The 13218-nt window shown below is 38.6% G+C and overlaps 1 protein-coding gene across 1 annotated transcript; it reads left to right on the top strand.

Moving 5' to 3' along the window:
• Positions 1-791: 791 nt before the first annotated feature.
• LOC122419292 (slit homolog 2 protein-like) lies at positions 792-12185 on the top strand. The gene is made up of 4 exons (XM_043433725.1): positions 792-999; positions 5298-6690; positions 8517-9322; positions 10184-12185. The coding sequence occupies exons 2-4, from the start codon at positions 5332-5334 to the stop codon at positions 11001-11003; spliced, it is 2985 nt and encodes a 994-aa protein (XP_043289660.1). The 5' UTR covers positions 792-999; positions 5298-5331; the 3' UTR covers positions 11004-12185.
• Positions 12186-13218: the final 1033 nt, after the last annotated feature.

Below are 13218 nucleotides of genomic sequence, written 5' to 3'. Positions count from 1 at the left end.
TAACCCACGCCCTAGAACACACATCATGGGCTATAGAGAAACGCTCTATGATTTTTTCTTCGGATATTACGACGATAGAGCATATAGAGCTTCCACGAATTTCTCGACTCGCCCAAGCATACGCGGCTAGTGTGTTTATAAATAAAATTCTTTCATCCGAACGAAACTCAAAGGAAAATCTTTTTTTTTTGTTTAATCGATGTAAAAACATTGAAAATTGAGTCGATCCAACATAACCTAATTACAACGTTTTTCAAACACAATCGCTGAACGGATGACATAACCAATAAATGCGTTACTGAAAAAAATGACAAACAATAGTTTTTTTTCCTGAGTCAACGGAAAAGTAACTTTTCCCACTTTTTGTTTACGTTCTAGTCATTCGGTGTTTTTAGCAGAGGCTCCGGAGATTCGAAATCAAAACACTCAGGCCTCGATATCAAACTACGAAAAAACGTATTTTGGTCTTTATACGTAAAGATCATTTATTAAGGGCGCTTCCTAAATTTTGTACCTTACGTTTTGTTGTCACTTCAATAACTCAACATCGTCAGAGATAGTTCTCTTACACTTATCGTTAATAAGTTGTTTTGCCAAAGACGATCTCAAACCGAGTTCTAACTAGCGCAACGTCGCCCTCTCTCTCTCTCGCCTCTCTTTCGTTCTTTTAGTTCTATATAGGTTCGTGAGATGGACGCATGTGGCCTGGTCGCACTTCTAAAGATAGAGCTTCTCTCGATGTAGGGGCAAATCTGACCTTGTCCTTACGAGTTTATATAATCCCAGTGGCTTACTCACAAACGGTCAGTTGGTCGGACGGCCACCTCGCGTTTCGACCGTCACTATTTACGTTTTGGAAGTTTTATTTACTCTCATTGTTTTTTTCTTGTTCTGCAGCCTAACCCTCATTTTACAAGTGCTCCTCTCATCCTCTTTATATACCCAGGATATACACGTGCTGTTGTCAGTTTCAACTTCCATGGTTTTCGACGGAATATCGTGAGAATATTTACCCTTTTACCTGTCATTTATTTAAAACTTAATTCTACTGTTAACCTCGAGGAAAATTTACGCGGGAAAATTGAGAAATATATGCTCATGCCGACCGACGCTCTTCAACCGAATTCGTGGAATTTTGGGCTCGAACGTTTATTCCTTGAGTGATCGAGAACAAACTGTGGTTAGAATCGAAAAAATCGTAGGCACCGAAAAATAGCAATAAAAACCTCGTTGAAATAGGAACTGTCATATATATTCGTAAAGGTACTCGGACAGGAAGTTGTCATTGAAAAGCGAGTGTATAAAAATCAAGTAAAATTCTCACGATAAAAAACATACAGATTTCAATGAAAGAAAAATTCGATTAATTGAAAAATGAGAATGAAAATTGGCGGGAAATAAAAATATAAACTCGTTCGTTTCATTCACGAAAACCAGATTCACTTCGAACTGATAGAATCGAAAAAATAACCTGCTGTTGAATAAATAAACCCGGAAGTGGCGTTAGTTTGACGTATTTGACATGCAACGACCACACAATTGCCTTGACGTATGGTGAGGCAGATGAAAATGAATCCGAATATCGCCCACGTGAATTTCGTAAGTTCGGATTCGAGGTGAATTCATCCGCGCGTGTGTAAATATGGCCTTCTATCTGCCAACTTTCCCACTGCGGGGAATAACTTTTTCGTCAACTCTTTCATCCGATTTTTCTCTTTCGCGGATTTATATCGCACTTTATCGGCCATTACTTTTCTCAGGGATCGCTCAAATTTGGCATAAAATTGAATTTCAAGGCTGCAAAACTGCTGAATATATCTTAATCATAGAAGTTTGCAAAGAAAATAAGTGAAACGAGCTCTTCGCCAGGAACGAAAAATAAATAGCGATTACAGGAGAGCCCATGAGAAACATCGAGCCGAAAACGATACAAACCCAAACTCTAAACCGGGATAAAACTTATAAATACAGTGATAAAAATAGAAAAAAACACGTTTGAGTGTTGAAAAGAATCGCTTTCGATTATGGGGGAGCTGGTGATCCCGGTTTATGGGATTAGGAGAGGTGATGATCGCATTTTGAGAGATAAACAACAACGTGTGTATTTCCAAGTGAACGCGGCTAGTGTATTTTTTCCTAGAAGCAGCGAGAGAGAGAGAGAGAGAGAGAGAGAGAGAGTGAGGGACGTAAATGGGAAGGGATGCACATATATAGCGAGGCACTAAATGCGAGACCCGGAGAAATAGGAAAACGACCTTGAGTGTACTAATTCGGTGCAAGGCGCGCGTCTCGCGTGTTTACATAGCATTGCGCGCCCACTATGATCAATTAACCGAGCGCTTCGAGGTTTTAATCTCATTTATGGAAACTCGATAAAAAATTTATGTTTTTACGATAAACAGGTAAAAAAATCGTAAGCAAAACAACGACGATGATTTTATAATAATTTCTGTGCCATGCCTGAGCGATCGATGTCAAAAGATATTTGGCCATTCCTCAGTCGAGAAGCGTTGAATCGATTTTTCATGAATTTTTAGGGAGAAGGAAGCTGATAATTCTCTGGTTGTGTCGATCAGTTGTTTTCTATGCAGAAAAAAATTCATTTGTTTTTCAATGCTCAAGTGGAATTGAACTTTGAAGATATTGGAATATGAGGATAAATAATCCATCGGCATAATAATAAAACTTGCATATTAAACAATACACATAAGAGCGTACTCGCAGTCCTATAAGTTTGTTTATAAAACGAATATACAGATGAAGAAAGAGGGCGACACACGAAGCCCTTTGTTTCGACCACTGCAAAATGCTCAGTTAATCGATAGATCTCTTAAAGCAAAGTTCATTGAATAAAACATATAATTGCTCTGCTTAAACTTTGTGCCATTTATTTCGAAACCTGATTCCACAATGCAATAGAAGATAATTCAAAAACACAGCGAATTAAGGTTGGCTGTAGGCCTTTAATTTGGAAAATAAAAAATGTTTGAAGAATCAGGATGATTTTTCGAGGATTTTGTTGGCTGAGAAACAGAAAAATGGCACAAAAATGGACGGTGCAGCATCCAATAATGACGCTGAAGTTTGCAACGTTGGAGTCCAACGAAATGATGTAAAAAAACTTCCCAATAATTCCAGTAACTCTACAATTTCGTTCCTCGGCGAATTTGCAATTTGTAGTTTTTTGTCCTACACCGATGCTTTGTGAAATAAAAAACTGGCGAATTACATGAAAGGAACATTTTTCGAGAGCCTTTAAAACAGCCGATGGACACGTGATGGCCAAATGACAGGCCTCTTCATTTTTTCTGTCTCGCGGAGTACGCGGATTTCAAGGGTTTTTCTTGGGAAAAATCTCATAAAAAAACGAGGCCCACGAGTGGGCTCGGGCCTCTGGGGTCAGAGGAAACGAGCGAAGACGCGAAACGGGCAGTCTTGCTTCACCGGACAAACCCTCGGGACCTTCCAACTTATTTTACTGATCAGAGTCTACTATCGTTTTACTTCAAGTCATATCTATTTTTGTATTTTCTCATTTACTAATAGAAGAGTGTACTGTTCGTGGACTGCATATATTTTTTCTTTTACTGTGAATAAATATTCTTCCTACAAATGTATTTATCGCTCATTTCGTTGGGCTCCAACGTTGCAAATTTCAGCATCGTATCCAATACAGGATTTCGTACGGAACCGAATTTGTAATCCTTCAATAAAAAGCCACAAGCAAACCATTCGACGATTGTACATGTACATGAAACATGGAAAGTAAGAAACAGTAAAATGCGAAAAGTCTCAGGTAGCTTGAGGACCGGAGCAAAAAATAGAAAATTCTTCGACAGCGTCGTGCTTCGAACAGTCGCGCGGTTCGTGATCGACGACGATATTTCCTCTATTTGACAAATCGAGGCCACGATAGACGCTCCTTTCGTATTGTGTCCAGGGAAGGATAGCCGAATGGCGATTAGTCAAAGACGACGATCCATTTTTCACGATAAGATCCATCCGTTAGATCGGCCTCGTTTACGAAATGAAATTTTCATTAGTTCCATTTGACCGCGAGCTTCGAACCTGGATGGCACGTTTCGAAGTAATTGAGTCATTCGATCGGCTGCTATTAATCGTTCAATGAGAGGAGGACGTTTGCCGGCCGCATGCATATTGGGCCATTCGTCTGAGCCCTTAATATCCCGTGAGGAAAATATCGAGTTTTATGATTACAGGAACCTCGGAACAAATATTCAAAAAGATATTCCAAAAAATATATATTGACAATGTTTTGTTGTAGTAGTAGTAATAGTAAAGAGTTTTATCTGAACGACCTTTTATATTGGAATATGAGCAAAAATAATCCCATCAGCATAGTAATAAAACTTGATATTAAACAATACACATGAGAGCGTGCTCGCAGTTCTATAAGTTTGTTTATAAAACGAATATACAGATCAAGAAAGAGGGCGACACACTTTGTCGTTAGAGTCACTTACTTTTTCGACCACTGCAACGCTCAGTCAATCGATAAATCTCTTCATTGAATAAAATATATAATTGCTCTGCTTAAACTTTGTGCCATTTATTTCGAAACCTGCTTCCATAATCCAATATTTTACGACGATTATACTGTTTACATATGTCCTTATAAAATAATAAGGTGAGTATCAGAAGTTAGAACGACTAAAATTTTGAACGCAGGCATTCTGTATATCTATATAGAATACAGAATACAGAAATATAACTTCTGATACCCACCCAAAATAATAATAGCAGTACTCCCCTTTTCTCTTTTTCTCCTTTTTATTTAAATTTCACTTTTTCTACATATTATTTCTGTTTCTCTAATAAACTAACACATTTTTGTACCTTCATTTCTCATCTTAACGTCTTTATCAACTCTTCCCTGATGTCCTTCCCTTCTTTAGCCTCATTCATTAATTCGTTTCCTTTGTCATTGACTGTCTTCCTATTTCACAAATGATTGGATATTCTAAAGTTTCTTTTTCGTGCTTGCCATCCTACACTTCCAATCCTCTTTCCCTTTCTTTCCACATGTTGCCCATATTTCTTTCTCACTTCCTTCAACACCCTTCGCTTCCCAGTATTTCCAAGGTTTTTCTTCACTTTCAATTATTTCTTTATATATACTATTGTTTTTGTCCCTCTTCTTTCGATGATAATCTCTACTGGCTGGTTCTTCGATTTCTTTTAATTTCTTTTAACACTCTCATCAAATCTTCCCCCCCCCCCCCCCCACTTTAATGCTTTTTTACAGTGTTTTGTCGTTATCGATAAATAATTTTCAGCTACGAAGGTGCGCATTGATAAGAATAAAGCGATATGGGAATATCGCGTTGGTCGTGGCTCCCCGTGCTATTGGTGACAGCAGGCTTGATCCCGGAGATCCATGGTAAATGTGAGCTGACACCGCTCCAAGGAGATCGAACGATCGCCTACGTTTGCGTAAATGGTAAATTGGCCGACATCGGAGAAATTCCAAGCGACGCGGAATGGATCGAGTTCACAGTGTCCCACCTGAGCAATTTGCCGGCTGATGCGTTCGCGCGTTTTCCGAATCTCCGGCGCCTGACGTTTTATAATTGTGACTTGAAGGAATTGAGTCCCGAGGCATTTCGCGGTTTGAACGAATTGGAGTGGCTGGTGATGTCGAACACGAGGATAAACGCGGTTCGAGCCGCGCAGTTGCGACATTTGAAAAACCTCCGACGTTTGACCCTCGATGCAGCGGGGCTCGTGTACATCGAGCCCGAGGTATTTCACAGCCTCGGTAAGCTCGAGACCTTGAGCTTGCGCGACAACGATCTCGACTGTTTACCCATTGAGGCTCTGGGGGCATTGAAGAGCTTGAGAACCGTGCAGATCGCCAAAAATCCGTGGCTGTGCGACTGTCGATACTCTCTGGACAAGTTCTTCGCGGATCGTTTGATCGAACGCGGCCCCGGGGAGGAGAATTGTGTCGCGCGAAACGGAACTCACGTGCGAAGATATTGGGCGGGCTTCACCCAAGCCAGCAATTACGATTGCATGACTACTCTCGAGTATCCTGACCTCCCGAAGATCGGTATGAACGCACAAGACGTAGAACCCTTCCGGAAGGGACGGTTCGAGTGGCGGGAAGTCGTTGGCACCGGAATCGAGAGCCTGGACAAATTGCCCGAGGAGATCGTTTGGATCCAACTGTTCAATGTCCCCATACCGGTTTTGCCGCGCTACGCTTTCTTCCGTTTCGGAAATACCCTCCGAAGCATCGAGCTTACCAACTGCGGCATCGACATAATCGAGCCAGAGACATTCGCCGGTCTCCACAAACTCGAGAGACTCTCCTTAATCGGCAACCGTTTCATCACCGTCGGCCACGGATGGTTCCGAGATCTGAGCCGCCTCACCGATCTCGTTTTACGCAACAACCGAATTCAAAGATTCGACGACGACGCGCTCATTCATCTCGGCGCTCTCAGACGACTCGACCTCACAGGAAATCGACTCAGGTGCCTCGAAGAATACTATCTTCGCGGTCTCGTATCCCTCCAAAAACTTCAGGCCACCGATAATCCGTGGCTCTGCGATTGTAGACACGATTTGGAACGCCGACTCACCAAAATGAGAATCGGCTACGATATCACCTCGGGCAGGTGCGATCTTCCTGGCCAGGTCTCCGTCACTCAAAACTATAACCAGGTACACGCGTACCCGAATCTCTCATTTTTCCCTAATCCTACACGGAGGAGATACTTTTATAGCAAAAATTACGATTGTTTTTATAGTAACGTCGGACCGTATCGTTATTATAATAATAATCGCTGCAGCAGAGTGTGTCAAATAATGCAAAAGTTTGGGGAACCATTACCACAATCAACACCGAGAGAATTTTTATAAAAAACATAGTAAATAATGAAATGATTTGATGAAAATTTAGGAGATGACATAGCAGTCGTTTCTCTGTGCTATACGAAAAATTGCATAGTTTCGTATTTTCCCTTTTATCCCACTGATTTTTGCTCGATAACATAGCAAAATTCATGCGCCCACCAATTTTATATGAGGCGTTGCTCCGTATAAACATGAAAATTAACCAGTGGCACATAGTAAAATTTCAAGCAATTTGTCCAGTCCAATTCACCAATTTTTAACATTTCGCCAGAGACACGAGTGAGATTCGGATATCGCTATTATACATCGTTCGATATGTAAGAATGTCGCAGACCTAAATTTTGCCTGTCGTACATAGTAAAATTTGAGAGAACTCCTTTCGGCATCAAAATTACTATGCACTTTGGTGAAATGTAATAGAATGGCGATATAGAACAGCGCTGCTACAAAACATAGCAAATTTTTCTACCAAATTCATCCGAAATATTCGTGTAAAAGTCTCTCCGTGTATTTGCCTCCAAGTGTACGACGACGTTCAACTTTGCAAAGTTCGAGTCCAACGAAATGAAGGAAAAAAACATTTGTAATTGACCAATTTTTCATTTCACGAAAATTTGGCAAGGAACGAAATCGATTGGAGAATTCCTGGAATTATTGGACGGTTTTTTTTACATCATTCCGTTGGACTTCAGCGTCATTCCAAGCGTACATGTCAAAATATAGAAATCTGTAGCTACATTTTTAGCTCTTTATCTCCGCTCATTTAGGAGTTATCGATTTTTGCAAATGTTTGACTATATTTATGATAATTTCACTTAATAGGTCACATTTTTCATTTTTAACGCTCCTAAATAAAAATGAAAAAATTGAAAAAAAAACGAATTTTTTAATACTTTTTCCGTTCAACGGGGTAGACATTCGATTTTTTTCGAAAAAATTCACAAAATTCTACGTGAAAAAACAATTTTTTTTTTCTGTAATTTCTATTTATTTTCCTTCCAAGATCGCGTAATCTGTTCAATCAGTCTCAAAATACATAACTTTTCTCTTAAATTTTACATCTCATTTGATTCACTAACATTACGAGCTTTTTCTTTTATTTCTTATTATCATTTTGAATACTTTCCGAAAATTTAACTTGAATGTTCGGCAAATTATTCGGTTGAGAAGCCCATTCGTAAAACTCTTGTGTCTTTGTGATTTGCCGATCCAAAGGTAACCGAAGACTCGCTCTCTAGCAGTTATTCTTTTCACGATGCCACTAACCGAATATCGAAGTTTAATTTTCGTCTAAAGCTGAGCATCAATCAACGGAGAAATATTGTTGGGTCGCTTTAAGACTGCTAAATCCATGCCCAATACACAACAAATTTATTGTTTATAGAAAAGAGGGAAAGAGAAAAGTAAATTTCCCAGCAGGGGTGGTCTTGGAAAATAATTGTTTGGAATTTACGACGCTGAAGTTTGCAAAGTTGGGGTTCAACGAAATGAAGGAAAATAAAATTTGTGATTCAACAATTTTGAATTTTCACTAATCATTAGTGCAGACTGTAAAACTACGAATTGTAAATTAGGCAGATAACAAAATTGGAGAATTTCTGTAATAAATAAATTTTTTTCAATGGTGTTGACAGACGTATTGGAACTGGAGCACGACGACGAGCGGTACAATACGTTGGAGCTGGGCTTACGAAGTGCGTCGCCCGAGTACCCCGGTAATAGCGCGTCCGAGTACGCCATATGTACCTCCGAGAATACCGAGTACAACGCCGAGGCCGGTAGCGCGTCCCAGAGGTTGTCAGTTGATCCGTCAATCGCTGGGCTATGGAAAGGAGGGAAAAATCGAAAGTTGCTTGTGTACAAGAGGTTCGTTGATGGACCTCGATGGAATTCCCGATGCTATCGACACGATTGTTTATTCCGGTTCAATAATACCGACCATTCACAACGACGCTTTCCGTAAATTTGGAAGATTTTTGAAACGTCTCGAATTACGTGATTGCGGAATTCAAAATATCGAACGACGAGCATTTTACAATTTAAGAATCCTCGAAACTCTCGTTATACGAGGCAATGACCTCGATTATATACAATCCGAGTGGTTTGAAGAAACCACGAATCTCAGAAGACTCGATTTATCCAGAAATGGAATAACTCGTATTTCGAACGGTGTTTTCGATAAATTACCTTATTTAATTTCACTGGACGTCTCCGACAATCGTCTCAATTGCATCGGCATCGAACATCTCGAGTCTCTTCGATATCTCACTGAATTAGAAATTTCGGGAAACCCATGGACTTGCCTGTGCATCACTAGACTGGTTCAACTCATGAGAGAACGTTCAATCACGTGCAAATGCAATCCTGAGGCTCTGCTCCAAACCAGTCTAGGGGGTTGGGGCTGCAATGAGATGACTCCAAGTACAACAAACCCTGTTGGGTGAGTCGACAAATAATTTCGTATTAAATGTTACGGTGAAAAGAAAAAATGTCAAATTTCGATGACGAATACAAGGAAGATCATGATCATGATCAAAACCGTCAAGCAAAATGTGACAAAAGCCATTTTCTATTCATATGCGTATCCATATCTATATTTTAAATCAGCTGACTCATGATGTTTCCAAACCTTCCACCGTTTATGTCGTTATTATACTCGTTCTTTTTTCATTCCCAAGTCATTATCACCGGTACAAGGGTTTCTCAGGACATCATTGATCTCTAAAAACATCCTATTTTCTTATTCTCCTTTTTGGTTCTTCTTAAATCGAAACTAGAGGGTAGATCCTACAATAATTCCGGGAATAGACGCACGCCGTATATTTCTAGCATATTTTCAAATTTCAACTCTTAAAGTTGGAATTTTTGATTTTCATTAGATTCGCGTGAACTTCCTTAATCGCTCATTAAAACAGAATATTTGTTATCCATTTTTTTGCTACGTCGTTTCGCGTTGCAACAGAAAAACATAATGATAGTATACTTTTTTATTTTATTTTAAAAATTTCGTTTGTCAAAGGGATTTACTTTCGTTGTTCTCTTTTTCAATTTTACATTTCCATTAATGAGTAACTTATTCTCATTGTCAGCGCTGAATCTCCCGTTGATAATAGCCTCAATAAAAATTCGAATTAATTATATCTGTCAAGCATAATTTTTAATTGTCATTTTATCGTCGATTATAAATATTTTAATAACGTTTTTTGTTTCAATATTCCATTTCCATAAGAATGAGAAATATTTTTATTGAAAGACCATTTATGTACCGTTTAATTGAATTTTTTTTATTGCTACCGTGCAGGGTACCGCAGCCACATCCGACGACGTCGAGGCCAATGACAACGAGCACTCAGCCACCAATGGAGGAACCACCACCGTTCTGGACAATGAGTGGGTCTTGTTACGAGAGCCACGAACCAACGAAAGAATTTACCAGAAGCACTTGGTATCACTGCGCGAATGGTGACATTAGTTTGCTCCACAAGATTCCAAGCTACATAAAAAAAATCGAGATAATCGATAGTTACGTGCCGCGCTTAACGCCAATGACATTCGCCAGATTCGAAAATTTGACGGAGCTCGTGTTGAGAAATTGCACTCTCCGCGATATCGATGTTCAAGCGTTCGCGGGGCTTCACAAGCTCGAAAAACTAACGCTCCGTGACAATCGTTTCAGTATCGTGAAATACGGCTGGTTCGAGTATACGAGAAATCTCGTTTGGCTCGATATGAGTGACAATTATTTGACGGAAATTGAAGCTGGAGCTTTTGAGGGTCTCGATCAACTCGAATATTTGAATCTCGAGGGTAACGATTTCCAATGTTTTTACACAAGTTGCCTTCTCAGTTTGCCAAGATTGAGACAATTCGAATTCGCAAGGAATTCACTCAAGTGGAGATGCTGGCAGGAGCTCCGACAATTCCTCCAAATTCGTGCGATCGGATACACCTATTACGTGTGTCCTCACAACGGTAAAGATCTCGTGAGAAATTATTTGTTGAAAGATGAGAAACCTACAGTTTCCAGCAGTAGTGCCCGTCACATCGTTCGTCATTTTCCCGTCGTCGCTATACTTTTTATTATTCACAGTATTAGTCCCAACTTTTATTATTCCGCTTGAAAGTACTTTCCCTGAAAGTCTTCCCATCAGGCATTCGTCCTTGACATATTCTCAAGGATCATACACAAATGTTGATCACTTTTATTCGTTGACGAATTCCCCAACCAACGAGGAATGGATAATCAAGCCACCGGATTATTTTTATCATCTTATGTATGCAATATCATAATTATTTAAATAATTTCTCGTTCGAAACATTTTTTTAGACTTTCTCTATTGAGGAGCCACCAATTAACTGAAACGAACGAAGTTTATAAAAGATTCATTATGCAAATGTACGACAAACTTTCGAAGAACGAAAATATCTCAGGGGAATATTCAATTGAATACTTTATTAGATTGCGATCAATCGGCTAATCATTTCACACTGCTCGTTGCCTATAATGAATTCATGACAATTTCACATTTTAATAACTGTGGAGTGTCATAACATTTAATAATTAGGAGATTTTTTAGTACAGTTTAGAAATTGAAGAGCGTTAACGATAGAGATAACTTTGAATTTTTTATATTCCTCAATAACGTTTTATTGAATTGATACTCATTTTAAGTAATTTCTCTGGATTTAACAGCAAGAGTCACAGATGCACATTTAACTTCAACGCTTGAAATCTATACAAAAATGAATAATAGGAAAGATTTAAAAAATTAGGCGTTCGAATTCCAATTTGTTTGTTTTTGCTGCGATCGATAAACTGAAAAACTTTATCCATTTACAATGATACTTCTCCGAAGACGGGCGAGGTTTATCGTTCATCATAGCCCCACAGCAATGCAATATGTAATGAGAAGGGTCAGTGCGGAGCTTGTGAATCGTATAACAGTCGAATTGATGCGTGGAAAAGATTTAAAATGCTGCAAATGTTGGTCAGGGTCACGGTAAACTAAGCAAAATCAATTAGAAAGAATATTCGAGCTAATTGAGAATTAGCTCAAAAGTACAAGTACATCATTACGTTTTAATTCGATATCTAATTAATAATTAATTGTAATATTTATTGAATCATTTCGAAAATGGAATGTACGTCAATTAGCAAGAGTTCGAAATTTGAAAATCGTCAGTAGTTTTAAAACATATAAATAATAACATCGAGATATTAATATAAACAAATATTCTATTTATTATTAATTGTAATAAATCTAGACATAAATATTACCAAAAGCTGCCTCAATTCAAACTAATGTAATTCGATTGTTTTACTGCCCCAATATGTAAATAATGACAATACACGGATATTTATTGAATATCGAAAAAATATTTCGCACAATTATTCAACACGTGAAGTTTAAATAATTACATATGACAAGTACATATTGACATATGTATTTCGGTCACATAAATGTATATTGACCATTTGTATGAAATATAAATATCTTTGGGGAAAAAAAAGTAGAGCATGAGACTCTTTATCTCAGGGTCGTGGGTTCGAGCCTCACGTTGGGCGTTTGTTATTGTTATTTTTTTATTTATTTATTAACCACGACAATTGAGGCTCCAATTTTGTATCTTTTCGTGATCACTTGTTCAGTCGGTAAAAATCCCAGAGAACAAGATGTAACCTTTATTTTTCTCAAAAAATCAAGGGTGTCCGAGCAAACCGTGCAACCATTATTTAGCAATTATCTCTCTCGCAACCGCGCAAATGATAGATCACCTTAAGAGGATAGATCAATTGGTATATCGCGACCGTGAGTGCGAGAGAGATAGCTGCAAATTTCGAAATCGAAATTCTTTGACACAGTTTAACCGATTAAAAAAAGTCGTTTTTTGCCATCGTTCTGCGTAGACTGACAGAGCCTTTTTTTAATCGATCAAACTGTGTAAAAGAATTTCGATTTCGAAATTTCCAAGTGAGGTTAGTCGACTGATCCATACTCTTAAGGAATTTCACGCGAATCTAATGGAAATCGAAAATTCCAACTTTATAAGAGTTGAAATTTAGAAATATGCTAGAAATATACACCGTGCATCTATTCCTGGAATTATTATAGGATCTACCGTCTAGTCGTTGTTGAGAAAACAATGAACGAAAATCACATTTTTTTGAAGGGTTATACACAGGCTCTTATGACAGGCACACTTGTCGTGCGACGCTTTGGATTCAATGAACTAAGATTCTCCCAACTTTAAAGAGCCAAAAACGAGAATAAGAAAAAATAATGTTTTTAGACATCAATAATATGTCTTGAGGAAAGCCTTGTTACCGATGAAAAT

Source organism: Venturia canescens, chromosome 1 (assembly GCF_019457755.1).
Source record: "Venturia canescens isolate UGA chromosome 1, ASM1945775v1, whole genome shotgun sequence".
NCBI lineage: Eukaryota > Metazoa > Arthropoda > Insecta > Hymenoptera > Ichneumonidae > Venturia > Venturia canescens.
Note: the sequence above shows the minus strand (reverse complement) of the source record. Positions and strands in the feature narration are given on the sequence as shown.